At 38.8% G+C, this 15,000-nt stretch overlaps 3 protein-coding genes across 4 annotated transcripts in view; 1 reads left to right on the top strand and 2 right to left on the bottom strand.

Annotated features, from left to right (window-relative positions):
* Positions 1-1,846, top strand: part of LOC148720266 (uncharacterized) — a 2,458-nt gene extending 612 nt beyond the window's left edge. For both annotated transcript variants that reach the window (XM_088738622.1, XM_088738623.1), the window contains 3 exons: positions 1-4; positions 97-260; positions 545-1,846. The exon at positions 1-4 is cut by the window's left edge. In XM_088738622.1, coding sequence (XP_088594748.1) covers positions 1-4; positions 97-260; positions 545-1,658 — 1,282 coding nt within the window. In that variant the 3' untranslated portion in view covers positions 1,659-1,846. The remainder of the gene's footprint in view (positions 5-96; positions 261-544) is intronic.
* A 282-nt stretch (positions 1,847-2,128) lies between these two features.
* Positions 2,129-4,233, bottom strand: LOC148720265 (uncharacterized). The gene is made up of 3 exons (XM_088738624.1): positions 4,071-4,233; positions 3,612-3,755; positions 2,129-3,537 (listed from the first exon to the last, which is right to left on the bottom strand). Exons 1-3 carry the CDS (start codon positions 4,084-4,086, stop codon positions 2,210-2,212), a joined length of 1,488 nt encoding a protein of 495 aa, XP_088594750.1. The 5' UTR covers positions 4,087-4,233; the 3' UTR covers positions 2,129-2,209.
* Positions 4,234-13,032: 8,799 nt separating this feature from the next.
* The window catches only part of LOC111324883 (uncharacterized), a 2,940-nt gene continuing 972 nt past the window's right edge, over positions 13,033-15,000 (bottom strand). The window contains exon 2 of the mRNA XM_088738598.1: positions 13,033-14,570. Coding sequence (XP_088594724.1) covers positions 13,598-14,570 — 973 coding nt within the window. The 3' untranslated portion in view covers positions 13,033-13,597. The remainder of the gene's footprint in view (positions 14,571-15,000) is intronic.

The raw sequence follows: 15,000 nt of genomic DNA, 5'->3' as shown, positions 1-15,000 counted from the left end.
CAAGGTATTTTATAGAGACATTTCGATTTTCAAAGCATTTGGCAAGGATTTGTTCGGTCAACTTGTGTCTAATGGCTTATAAATTTTCCCATTTAGATAACAACTAGTACGAGAGTATGCTCAAGGCACTTTACCAAGGAAGATTACCTTCCCCCCACCAAGTCTGGTAGCCAGCGACTGAAAAGAGGTGCTGTTCCATCGAATTTTAACTGGAATTCCTCCTTCAAAGCACGAAGAAAGATTATTCGACATGTCGACAGGTAATATATTCTTTGGTTATGTTTTAATGCATCGTTGAGTTTATGAGGTTACAATGATAAGTCTAGACTAGAATGCTTCTTTCTTATTTTTAAATACTGTATCAGTTTTGGATAAATATTAACTGCTATTGAAAGCATTTGTGAAACCTTGTAGAAGGGATGTATGGTTAAAAAGTATATATACAGACCTCAGGTTCTTCAATTTCTAGAAGGATGTAATTGTTTTAAAATTTAAAATTATGTAAACTATATGAGTATATTAAATTTTTTGGCTTTCTTTGCAGAGATACTCAAACAGATGATAGTGACACTGATGGAGTGGAAAGTGAAGCAATGCAAAGCAGGGAAAGTGTGGAAACAGAGGTGCAGTCTCTGAAGGCTCAGCTTCTGGCCATGCATGGAGAGCTTGAGGCGAGCAGAAAGGAAGCAGCTGCAGCTAAAGAAGAGCTAAGAAATGTCAAGGCTAAAGCAACATTAAGTAAATTTGGTCTGGAGAGATTTGGTCCAGACAACGAGAGTATAAAATTTTACACTGGCTTTCCCACAAATGAACATATTAAGCTTTTTTTTAATTTTATTAAACCCAGTGCTGAACTAATGACCTACTGTTATGCCTCTGGAGAGAGAGAAAACAGACCAGCCTCCAGAAATATGCTTCTAATAGATGAAATGTTTATGTTTCTTGTTCGGCTTAAACTTGGATTATTTGAGCAAGATCTTGCTGATAGGTTTGCAATTCATATATCATCAGTCTCTAGAAAATTGGTAACCTGGTCCAATTTTTTGTATTTTTTTCTTGGAAGTCAAATCATTTGGCCCTCGAGGGCAGATGTAGATAGATGCATGCCTGAGGGTTTCAGAGAACTCTATCCTAGCACCAGAGTGATTTTAGACTGCACAGAGATTTTTGTGCAAACACCCACATCCCTGTTGTTACAGTCACAGCTGTACTCATCCTATAAGAGCAACACAACTTTGAAAGGTCTTATTGGAATCACCCCTCATGGAGCAATATGTTTTGTTTCCACTTTATACACTGGAGGGATTAGCGACAGGGAAATCACAAGATGTAGTGGTATTTTAGACCTCTTAGAAGCAGGAGACTCAGTGATGGCAGATAAGGGGTTTGATATAGGTAACATGCTACAGGAGTATAATGTTGAGTTAAACATCCCTACTTTTCTGGAAAATCAAGGGCAGTTTTCAACTCAAGATGTGCAAAAAACCAAAACTATTGCAAGCCTTAGAATACATGTAGAACGTGCCATCAGAAGGGTTAAGGAGTATCACTTTTTGGATTCCGATGTTCCTCTTTCAACTTTAGGTTCAGTTAACCAGCTCTATTCTATAGCCTGTCTTCTAACAAATTTTCAAGGTCCCTTAATCTTATCAAAGTGACAACATTACAATGTAGTGCACTCATTTGGATTAGAAGATCATTCAGAAGGATTAAATATTTAAACTATTACAAAAAGTGTAAGTAGTCATAATGAGTCTTGGTAAATTTTAATTGTTATTATAAGGTGTCAACTGTTACTGGATATAGTATTTCTGAATCAATTGCTCTTTAAACATAATATTGGACATTTTTGGTGTTTTTCTTTTAAGTTTGGTTAATTGGGGGATTACCACATATATTTAATTCTTGAATTTGAGTATGATGATGCAAGTAAATAACAAAACCTTGGCTAAAAGAGCTAAAAAATACTAACAAGAAAGTTAGGTCACATTTCTGTTTCTGCAAAAAAATGCTCCATGCATTCCATGGGTCAACATCACCTCATCCCTCATCCTGACATTATCTGGTTGGCACCAATTTTAGAAAAGTTTTTAAATCTAATATAGTTGTACACAAATTAGAGCAAATATAGAATGGGTTAAAAGAATATTGAAGCTAAATCTTTTCATAACAAATACAGTCTTGAGAGTAAGCAAAGACTAGAGGCAAATCAGCTTAGATAGTAATTGAAAAAAAAAATGTCCACCTTATCTTTAGCCCCTTGGAAAAAAATGGGATCAAAAAGGATTCTTGTGCAGACAAACATGTCATCATTCATGTAACTGAAAAAATCGCACCAGTCTAGACCAGTGAGGCCCAACTGGCACTGGACTTGGTAATAATAAATGTCACTCTTCTTTAAAGAATACTGGTTAGTATTATCCTTGGTAAGATATCTCACATCATCAAATGAGGTTGCCCCCTCCCTAACAACTTTAACCTCCAGTAAACCAAAGGGGTTCTGGTCACTACCAAGGGCATCCAAATCATAAACTTTCCGGTCAGGGCTGCAGCCTAACCATGGGCATTTAGGATTTATAATTAATCCTGATGGGAATAAATTCACTCTGCCATTTTTTGCTACATTAGCATAGACTGTTGCTGCATGGGGTTCAAGTTCTACACCCCTCTTCATTGCTGGAGTTTGAACAAATCTTGCCGGGTTCAGCTGACTTACAAGGTTTTCAAAATTTGAAACTCGCCGGGCAACTGTACCAAACTTGCTTGCTGTTATCCGCTTCTTTCGCAAAAGACGCCAAGTCTCGCTTAAACTTTGAGTAATTGTTTCTTCTTGTACCCTGAGAGAAATCTCACTTGTGACAGAAAGAGAGTCAAATAGGGCTTGCTGGTTTGCCTCCAGGCACACAGACACATTATTTTGAAATCTATCATTTGCACTCTCAAGTGGTAAATCTGGAAATGCAGTGCAGGTAAAATCATTTACTAAATAGTCTGCAGACATTTTTTGTTGATAAGAAATCAAACACCCTTTGGGGACATTTCCAAATTTGCTTGGGACAAATGAAACAGATCTCAGGTCCTGCTCAGAAGGAACAATGGTTACAAACAGAGGCTTTGGCTGTAGACTGTTAAAATGCTCTTTAGTCATTGTTCCATATATTGGTGATGGGGAGTACAGGTTGCTTTTGATGTATTTGTTGAAGGATGCGCCTAGCTGAGGCTTCTTCACAAGTACATTTTGAATTTGCTTTGCTTCAATTTTTTTCCCCCTAGGCACACTCCAGCGCTGCTTCATGCTGGTGCATGTTAGATCATCTGGCAGAGTTCGATGCCCCAGTTGTTTAAGTAAAGCCAGATAATAGAGAAGCCCTATAACATGATGGCAATACCCTCCTGATCCAGCCACACAAGAGCACCTTCCAGACAAAGAATTATTAGCCATGCTTGAAGAAACTTCCAAGGAATGAGGTGGCTCGTTCTTCTTCATCGAACGAAAACATTTCGATGCAATTTTCACCGCGTCGTTGGCCCGTATCACTAAAACATTAAAACATAAATATAAGATTCTGATTGAGAAAAACAAATAAGAAATACTCGATTTTATTACTGACCTTTAATCTCGTGTAGATATCCAGGTTCTGCCATAAACTTGTATGCCTTCGCTGTGCTAGTGCATCCAGACATTTTTTTTGCATATTGGCCGACATCATCGAAGGTCAGCGAGGGAAATATTGAAAGATCTTGGCTCTCTTCAGCTAAAAAAAGCAATAAAACAAGAACATGAGCAACATAAGTCTAACGATTTGGTAAAAATCTTCAAATTCATACGATCATTAAATTGGGCGAGTAATATCTCTCTACTTCTAGTGGTGAATTAAACAACTTTGTTGGTTCTATCATCATAGTTTCAGGGGAAATCCATGGCCAAAATTCTATGTTTATCGGTAGTAAACAGCTCCTAAACTTTTACGTGTAGTGAATTAACGTATTTTCTTTTTCTCTACTTCTATTAATCGTCCACACGTCGCTATCAAAGTGCAGCAAGAAGACAAGATCTGTAGTCTACATACCTGAAGGAGAGGCCATGTCTGTAACTCGTGGTCGACTTGACGCTGATATTTTTGCCGCGATCCCAGCTGAATATTGACTTTTCCGATTCGAAGATGTGCTAAATGCTATAATTATATGCTAAGCGTATTGGATTTTGAGAGATGGAAGGGTATTTCACGCTTGAATTCAAAATAACTGCCTTTCAGATATGCACACGCAGGACGCTCATGAGACTCATTCGATTTGTTTTGCAGAAAAGCTTGCTCTCCAATTCGGCGTTGCTAGGCACGTGACCAACTAGCTGCAAAGGGCCTATTGTCAAAGAAGTGCCGATTACATTGACTGCAGTGAAGGGAAGGCAGGGTATCTTTAAGGCCACACTCCAAGGTCTTACAGGAAGGACAATGGCGACCTTCGCAGGGGTGGTGACTGTACTCGTCGTGGTCAAAACCACGGTTGCACTCGTGGCAGAAATAACTCGTTTCTATGAAAGAAGCATACGAAGTGCAACCGTGGTAATGACCCACGCCGCCTTCTGGATCCGACTCAAAGAGAAGACTGAGAACCAAGGGTCCACAGTTCTTCCCCTCGTACGTGATGGAGTAAGGATACCTGAAATTGTAGAAAATAAGTAAGAATTAGATTTCACACATAAATAGAATAAAAGTAAGATTTTAAATCACACATAACGTAAGATTTACCTCACACTCATCACTTTTAGGCTATAGTCTGGAGCTAGAAACTCTTGAAATTGTATCAATTCCGCTCGGCCACAGGGACCTTCCGGTACACCAGCCTTAGCATGCAACTCTTTGGCACACCGAGTTAACGTTGACGGTTTGTCGCAGAGATTATTGTAATACCTGAAAGAAAAATAAGGAAATAATTGTTAGAATATTACAAGTAAGAATTTAAATGTCTAAATATAAATAATAAGATCTTACCTTTTACTATCTGGATCGTCATCCCTATGGCATCAGGCCTTGGTCAGACAAATGGCTCGCGCCAGACACAAGTTGTCCTCGGTATTGTTGATGGTAAGAACACATCATTTCCAACGGAGAACGGCGGTCATGTTTAAGTTCCCGAGAATGTTAAGGGAAGTTCTGCCACCAGCGTCAGGCTCGGCGATGATCGTCATGTCCACCTGGAAGTCATCCGTGGCGTCAAAACTCTCGTTCGAGTTTAAAGTGCACCTACACTCAAAAAATTTTTTTCGCTTAACGAAGTAAGCTTATTTTTTTGAGTATTTCAGCGCAAAAATTTTTTTATTTGCTCAAATCTTCAATTTTCTATGCCCAGTCAAAATACGGAAAATCGGCAGCCATCTTGCCCCACGACCGAGTTTAAAGAAGAATGGCTCTAGCGGGTAAAGTGACGTCAAATCGAGAACACGAAAGTCTGCATCTCACACATTTTCACTTGTTTGGGAAGATTGTCGTCGATATCGTCCGAAATATGCCGACTAGGTGTGTTGTATGAAGTTGTATGTGTTGTATTGAGCGCGATACCCTCTTGCAAATTTCGCACGTTGCTACATCCTTCTACAACACACTTAGTCGGCATATTTTCGGACAATTATCGACTACAACCTTCCCAAACAAGTGAAAATGTGTGAAAAGCAGACTTTCGTGTTCTCGATTTGACGTCACATTACCCACTAGAGCCATTCCTCTTTAAACTCGGTCGTGGGGCAAGATGGCGGCCGATTTTCCGTATTTTGACTGGGCATAGAAAATTGAAGATTTGAGCAAATAAAAAAAATTTTGCGCAGAAATACTCAAAAAAATAAGCTTACTTCGTTAAGCGAAAAAAATTTTTTGGGTGTAGGTGCACTTTAACTGATTGGCCAACGTTTGCATGTAAGTCTCCCAGCGGGTAGTATCTTGTGCAATTTCCTCCACGGTGAATTTCGCCGACTGTAATGGATGGCTAAACTTTTTCGTCGAGAAATTAAACATGACCCTGTCGTTTGGCTGTAGGTCTCTGCCATTAGGAGCCTTGGATGAATCTAGTACGCGACGTGCCATATCAGGAACGCCGCGCGTGCTCTCTTTACCAATGTCATCCTGTAAAAGAACAACCACAAAATTAAATATAATTCATAACATTGGATAATAAAACCATTTTAAAAACTTACCTGTTTTGTGGCTTCACGCAGCTGCCTCTTCTGGGCTGTCCCTCGATGTTTTTTCACGGTGTTCAGCGCTTTTTTAGGGCGCCCCACCGGCTGGAAATTAAATTCAAATAGAGGTGAACTCTCTCTCTCCATGTCTTCACCTAACTCAGCCATTTGCTGGTCGGTGACTTCAGGCATGTCCAGCAATTCAGCAATTTCGTTTAATTGCGAATCAGAGACTCCGTCATCACCGAATTCTTCATCAAACGTACGCTTTCCCTTTTTTAAAAAACAAACACACATTGTAAATCAATGAACGAATACACACACCGTTGAATGAAATCATTTAAAACATGAACGGTTTAATTATTCCATCTGCAAACGGGACAAAATTTGAATATTCTACACGCGTGTCTTTTTCTCGTCACCGTAAAGTGATTCACGAACGATCATTTTAAAAACACGACTCATTTAACTACAAGCGAATACTATTTCAATAACGGTACAAGCGTGGACAAATAATTCAAAGTCTTCGGACGCAACACGCAAGTGAAACATATTTCAATAACGGTAACGGCAGATAATTAAAAAACAACATTGATTATGCAACGGTAAAGTAAGAGATATTTGAATATCCTACACGCGTGTCAATTCTCAGAGGGACTTTTTAAAAAGAATACGAATACATTCTACACTTACGTTATTGTTAGGCATGATAACTGTGACTTGAATAATACTGAATAGTACTTGAATGAAGACTTGTAGCTTTCAGAGATAAACTTCTTCTCGCAGGAGGAATCGACTACTGTGCTGAAGCTAAAACCTCTGCTAGTTATATAGGAAAATTATAGCGTCCCCACGTGAGGACTCCTAGCCAATCATATTTGAAACTTTTTAACGACGGAATATTAATTTTACGGCGTCGTTTGGATGATTGACAGATTTTTACGGCGTCCTTTGGATGATTGACAGCTTTTGACCTTTGCTTAATGTATGATTGGCAGGTCTTATCCTGCGAATTCATGATTGACACCTTGCTTACTTTGCTTGAGTGACAGGTCTTTCCCTGCAAATTATTGACAGTTTTTCCTCGAATTTCTGACACCTGTCACTCATGATTCAGGGAAGAAGAAAATAATCTCGTTCGCTTAACTTTTGTCATTTCAACACTTCAGTTCATCGTGTCGACATGTCTGGGATAATGCAGACGAGTGCTCTCAAAGAGTATCGGCAGAAGTTGATGGCTATTAGAGCACGCATTAAATATAATGAACAGAGTCTGAAAGAATTCAAATCGCATGTAGAACAAGGAACGTTTCCTAAAAGATTAAAAACCGTTCCAATTCCTAAGATGAGAACAGTGGAGGGACAGAACATAGTGAAAAAGGCATGCCGCGATTTGGAAACTGTGGTGTTATGTCAGGCCATACAAGAGATTGGAACGCAACTAGCGGATGATCTGAAGAAATATCAGGCTATGAAAGATGAGAGAAAGCGTGTCAAGCATACATTGCTACAACAGCGTAAACCTATGAAACCCACTCCATTATCGCGAGCGAAACTCGAATTGGAAGAGTTGCAGAAAAAATATGCAAAACTCTATGCGCAAGTAGAAACGCAGGATGTAAAAAACACTGAGTGAATAGTGGAAATGCTGTAAAGAAATTATAATAAAAATAATTTCAAACGCGAACTTTCCTGGTGTGATAGGATTTATTACAACGACAAACGTGTGGACTAGTAGTTGTGAAACTACTAGTGAGACGCAAACTTTCACATGAGTTCATTTCCAATCGATGATCTCTTCGCGACACATTCATATCTTTTTCCTCTTTACGTGTTTATCACTTCGCATCTTTATTATTCATATTCACGTACATGTACATGTTTTTAAGCCTCTCTAATCCCCTTTGTTATCCTGAACCGATGGCAATTAGTAATACCTTTTGTTTTTCTTACACGCATTTGCAAATAAGCCAGTTTTTATTCACTGGAAAAGTAATTAGTAACGGTGAACGCGATATTTGCTTTTATTGAACACACGTTTACGCTATTTTCATGTTTGGGAATAAAGGAAACTATTTTTTCTTACAATTCGGTTTCGTTATACAAATAAAAACACACACAATCAGTTTAATAGATCTTTATTGAGTCTTTGACGCCTATTTATACAGCAAATATCGTACCACTCTTTTGAATATTTTGCAACCGTCCACACTTCCACTTTACCCATCAGTATACTGGATTTCTGCCCCGAATCTTGCCATGTCTCATAGACTTTTATGACATCTTCAAACGTAAAACAACGATCCTGTAGTTTCTTGCCGACTTTTGCAAATTCGTACCAATGCGTAAATAAATACATTTGCATGTGGGCTCCTTGGGGAATACCGAACCGTCTTAGTTTTTTAGTCACCGCATGGTCTATGAGCTCACACCACTCCTTAAACTCAAATAATTCCATATTACTTCGACGCGGGGGAATAAACGGTTCGTCTTGTTTTAAAATCTCGCGTACGAGTACCAAAAATACCCACACATCTCGATAATCGGCCACGCGGGAAATAAGGCGATGACGAATTTCTAACGTCGGGGTACTTTCAAATCCTAAGATGGCATGCAACAAAACGCTAGCGCGCCCCGATTTATTACAAGCATGGGTATCGAATTTATAAATTTCGTGCGGACAAAGATACGATTGATAATATACTTCTTGGGGGTACGAATCGGAAAGGTCTTTACAACACTCCATCTTCCCATAAAATGACTACACACATGTACTGTCAAACCTTTTATTGAAGTCAGTTACATTGTGACCTTAAAGCCAACACCGAAAATGTTAAATCAATGTTCAATAAATCAATGTTCACTTCTTGCTGTTTCTTTTGGACCTCTCAAGCCTCTGCAGTTGTTTATCTAATTGCTTCTCAGCAATGTAACGAAGTAGCATTGCCATCGTATCCATTGATTTCTTTTTCATCTCTTCGTAGACCTGATCGTCGTGATTTTTTGATGCACTCTCTCTCTTTTCGATGCTGTCCAATATGATTCTTACGTCCAAAGTGTCGTCTTTGTGTAGAAGGTCCAGCATGGTATCAACAAGTAAATAGATTTGTTCAGGACACAACTGTAACGCATTGGATGCCATGAGTATTCTGTAAGGTGTAAGGCGAGGTCTTCTACTTTTCTTCAGACTTGAGGAGAAAGAGGACGCCTCGTGGTTTGACTGTCTCTGATATATACGCCTCTAACCAATCATAGCGACTTACACGTTCTATCCAATCATAGTTCGACACACACCTCTAGAACGTGATACCCCTATGTTACTGTAAAACTACTTTCACCAGTCTTTGATGAACCGCTGCGATTCCAGTGATTTTTTTAACCACTCTGGCGAATATTTTTCACAGGTCAAAGTCACCAATTCACTCATGACCTCTGCGTGGCTTAACATGGGATTACGGAACGTTGACCAGACTTCTGTCACATCGTCGATATAAAAATTATTTTTCCTTAACCGTTCACCCAATTGCTGAAATGTTTCCCAATGCTGAAACAGGTAGAGCTGCATGTGACCACCGATAGGATTTGGCCAGTCGTTGACTTCACGCACAATATCATCAAATACATTTTCACACGCTTCCATGAACTTATATTTACTGGTTTTATCTTTCATGTGAATGTCAGGGAATTCCTTGTCAAAGGCAGCTTGTAAATACCGCAAGAAATAATACACTTTCATGGGATATCGCGTGGTAGAAATCAGTTTGTAACGTATCTTTTCCGATATAGGTTTGTTAAAATATCCCAGTATGCCACGTATGAGTTCACGAGGACTGCTTATTTTGTTTGTGGCATCCAAATCAAATAGGTACTTGTGTTGGTAAAGCAATGCGCCATCGTTGAAAATTCTCACGTCGTTCATGATGATGTACACACTTTCGTGGCTTGGTATGAAATTATGAATTTGTGTCTACTGCTAGCTTTAAGGAATATCCATGGGTTTTTCATTCTCCACAATTCGTACCGGTAAATGACATCTCAGACAATAACTGCAATGAAACGTTGTATAATGCCAACAGTTTGTACATTGGAACCATCTTTCTGCTAATCTTTGGGCAAAAGCTTTATTATTCCAAATGTATTGTTGTTGTTGTGGCATCTTTCATTCAATTTTAAGTTTAGCCAACTTTTCGGTAATGTCTTCGATCCACTTGGATAAATAGGCTTTTCTAAAGGCTCTGTGACAAGCTTCCTCCCAAATCTCTTTTTTCCGTAGACAAGGATCGCAATGACCACATCTACAATGTATTCTAAGGCCCGGTTCAAACGTCGAACTTTACATGTGCCGAACCTAATACCTATTTGGGTCGACCTAAATAATTAAGTTCGGCAGTTGATTCAGACGTCGATCCTAATAGAGTGGAACCAAACTGCCGAATAACAAAATTAAACCCATTATGGTCAGCGGTCAATCATAATCAACCAATTCAACATGGCGGAGTTTTCTAGCGCGGGAAACAATGCTGAAGAAGTTCTAATCGCTAATGCCATCCGTGAAGGTAGAAGAAGGCGCCTTAACATGCAAATGGCATTAAACAACCTAGTAGCTCGGAGGAGGAAAGTATTGAATACTTGTTTGCTTGTTTTATTGTTGATTTCATCGCAACGAAACAGCATCACTCCTGTGTCTCGCTCCTGTCGTCGGTTGACCAGAAACACTGGATGGTGGGAGAATGCTTGGAACAATTATTCGGAGGCGAGATTCAAGAAAACATTTAGGGTTTCTCGGTCAACGTTCAGGTACATATTAAATCGCATTGGCCCATTTCTTGCTAGAGAAATAGTGACGGAGGATCCAATTTCCCCAGAACTGAGGCTAGCTCTTTGTTTGTATCGACTGGGCCGCGGAGATTATTTCTATACTATCGCAGAGATGGCAGGTTTAGGATTATCAACGGTATGTTCCATCGTTAATGAAGTCTGCCAGCTCCTTGTTGACCATCTTTGGAGTGAGTGCGTGTCTAGTCATATGCCCAAGACTCAGGATGACTTTAAGAAAAAAATGTTGGATATGGACGAGTTTTGGCAATTTCCTTGCTGTTGGGCAGCAATAGACGGCTGTCACATTCCCATTAAATGCCCTCCTGGTGGACTTGAGGCATGCAAGGAATATCATAACTTTAAGAACTTTTATTCCATAATACTAATGGGCCTGGTAGATTCCCATTACAGATTTGTTTGGGGCAGCTGTGGGTTCCCCGGGAACTCCCATGATGCTGTAATTTTTCGTTCCACCGACCTCTGGAACTCAATACAAGAAGGTTTTATTCCAACAATTGGTAAAGATGTGGGTGAAATTACTGTCCCACCCCTCATTGTTGGAGACTCTGCATTCCCCCTTCGTTCTTGGTTAATGAAGCCATTTACCAATGCTGTATTGACACCTCAGCAGCGTTACTTCAACTATCGCTTGAGTAGAGCACGCATGGTCACAGAAGCTGCATACGGCCAACTTAAGGGTAGGTGGAGAGTCCTACTCCGGAAAAGTGAAACCAGCCGAGATCAAGTCCGCATAACCACCCTAGCATGTATTGTACTTCATAATATTTGTATTATGCAGGGAGATGCCATCTCAAGAAAGCTTGATCTATCTGTGGATGAAAGTGGTGGAAAGAGGGACAGGGAGGAGTTGAGAAAGTTGCTGCAGATGAGCGACTGCCCAAGCCTAAAGGATGCTTCTTATGAGGCAGCTAGAGTCAGAGATGCACTTTGTGCAAAATTATGGCTTGAGAAGCAAACAGGGAAAGTTTGTTAACTGCTACATAGTCCATTATTAGTTTAAGGGGGCATTGGTATATTCACAAATTTCCCAATACATACATGTACATGTAGCACTCATTTTTCACAACTTATTGCAAAATCAGAGTAGTTGTGAAACATTTAGTCAACTTTACATCTATTTGATAGTGGTGGAATTTGTGAGTATCCCTAATGATGCTGAAGTAGTGCTGGCTTTTGTATGATTATGCTTGGACCATGACACAGATACTGCACAATTAGATTAACCCCAATTAGCTGCTGCTGGGCTGAGGACTAGTCAATAGCCAAGAAGTAATTAGGGGTGTATTTTGCACCCGTGCATATAGCTTAAAAAGAATGTAACATTCTGAAGGGCCAATTCGAAAGAAATGTACCTTAAGTCAAAACAAAAGACCATACTAGACCGATACACTTCAATATTCTTTTAAACATACCTACTGCAAACTGTTTCATGGTCAAGGTAAATTTACTACATTGTAGTGTATCAATCCCACAGTTAAAAAGGACTGCAGTACTTTCATGAGTTGATTGTTAGTGTCTTTTGTATAGCTCTTTGATGAATGCGTGTTAGTGTCAAAAATTTAACAAAAAGAACCCATAGTGGTTATAATGTCAAGCAACTCTTACTGTTAGCTTCCAATAAACATTCAATACAGATATCCCAAAACATTGAACTTTATATTGTTTTGCTAGAAGTTTTTAAGGCTCACCATTTTGTACCACTTGCAGTATTGATGTACTTGAGTTAAGCAGATTGAGAGCATCATTGGTGTAGAAGGAAATGCACTACCCACATAAAGGGACTAAAAATGGTTTTTTACATAGTGTTGTTCCACAAATATCCATACTCCCCTTTTTGTCTCCATACTTTCCTTCAACAACTTGGGCCATTTAAGGATCTCTTCTGTTCAAAAAGTGCAATTGTCCTCAATGAGGTGGGTATGGATATTTTAGGAACAATATATAAGTCCTGTGCACTTAAATATCAGGTGGAAGGAAATACATTAAACCAAAAAAAGGCAATATTATTTCCATAAAAATGATGATAACGTGCTCTGTTATTTATTCGATCCATGTCACATAATTTGTCATGGTAAGTAAATAATACAAACCGATTTCAATATACATGTACATAATATCTAAAATGGAATATTTGTTTTCAATGAAGGAAAATAAAAATTAAATAAATCCTTTAAATTAAATAATTCATTATTTACTTAAATAATCCATTTTCTTCCAATAGTTTTACACAATTCACTAAATGACATTGACTTATAAACTATATATTTTCATTGCGTTTTCCAAATCATATTGACCAAACTATATTAATCATCAGATGTTTATAACATCACTGATTGAACATGTGCTGTAAAAAAGCAAACACTTCCCTACAGCTGTACAATAATGTGTTGTAAAAAATTGCTTTTACAATATTAAAACTGTTTACTTTGAACATGAACTTTTGAATTTATTACCTAACAAAATTCACAAGCTTTGTGCAAAACATTAACCATCGACTTGCTTCTTTTTTTTTACAAGAAAAAAATACTAACAGGAACAGAGGAGTAATATCATTAAGCACAAAAAGGGGGTTATGCGTGATCATCACAACCGCGTGTATTTAGGTGTAGCAACAAAACTTTGGTCTAATCCCATTGCATCCTGATAAGGTGCCCCAGGGGACCATTCAGGCATGCTCGATCCTGGGTGACTTGGGATAGCCTGTGCACCACTATGCCAGCTTGGGTAAGGGCTAAAATTTGCGTTATATCTGTGTTCATTGCTGGAATAGGGAATGCTGTGAAAGCTGGCCTCACTTCTTTGGTTGAGCAAAAGCTGAAACAATTTGAGCTCATGCTGTCTAGACTTTTCCATTTCTTCTTTCATAAATGATATCAGTTCTTTTGTGGGGTCATTTTGAACAGCCTCCTTTACAAGGGTCAGTGCCTCTATTGTTGCTGTATCCAATCTCTCTTTAGATGACTGCCTTCTTTTTGCTTTCACAGGAACAAATAGTTCTTTTTCTTTGGCACTATCATCCACACATTCTCCCGAAAGATCACTAGGTGAAGGTGAGGCTGAGGGTTCCAGTGCTAAATCAGGCTGACAAGATTCTCTTGTCTTCACTACTTCAAACAAAGCAGTGAACCACTTGCCAAATCCTTGATCCTCCTGAAATCTTTTGATCCCAGTTGCTGTTTTTTGTGTCAGGGCTGCTTGCTTACACACGCAGACACATTTTTTGAACTTGCTACGCAACTGATTAACAGAGAAATTGAAGTTTTCACCCCTTGCAGAGGCTCTAGCTTTAACTTCTTTCAAAATCTCTCCATACAGCTCTCCATTTCTTTGATTTTTTGTGTTTGTAAAAATAAGTTTCTTTTTATATGAGTTGCTACTCACGATGATATCTATAAGATCATCAAGTACCCGTGGACACCACTTGGCTTTGCGACCAGGTTTCTTTTTCTTGTTTCCTTTTGCTTTTTTGAAGAAAAGTTTGCGGGATGTTTTCGAGTCTCCATCACTTTCATCCTCTTCTACCTCATCATCATCGTCGGATTCAGCCATTTGTTTCCTACCAGTGGCAGAAAAATAACAATAACACACTTTATTATCGAGGTAATGATAACAATAACATACATTATTATTCAACCAAAATATTTTTCCTTTTCGGAGATGGCTTAGCCAGTGTTGATCATGATAAGTGAAAGATTTATGTGAATTGTTCAATAACTCAAAAGATTATTGAACTGTGAGGGTGCATAAGCTCAAGTGTTTTTGCAGAGCTTAAGAAAATGGTCAAAAGGGGGGATAGAATTGCACAGGTTATTTGAAGTGAAATAGCCAAATAAAATAGTGTCTAAAAAACATAACAACAGCAGGGAAAATACCACTCAAGAAGAATATCTGCTAGTTTAAACATCCATTTATATAGAGACAGAAACTTCCATCAGGCGAGGAAAGCATCCTTTTTACTTCGAAATATTTTTCAAGAATTCTTAGTT

Source organism: Stylophora pistillata, chromosome 11, assembly GCF_964205215.1.
Source record: "Stylophora pistillata chromosome 11, jaStyPist1.2, whole genome shotgun sequence".
Lineage (NCBI taxonomy): Eukaryota > Metazoa > Cnidaria > Anthozoa > Scleractinia > Pocilloporidae > Stylophora > Stylophora pistillata.
This window is presented reverse-complemented; position numbering and strand designations above follow the sequence as displayed.

Excerpts from the sequence above, each read along its gene's own strand:
- LOC148720265 (XM_088738624.1), bottom strand. Across the intron at positions 3,538-3,611 it reads ATATCTACACGAGATTAAAG|TGATACGGGCCAACGACGCG; the intron begins GTCAGTAATAAA and ends TTAATGTTTTAG.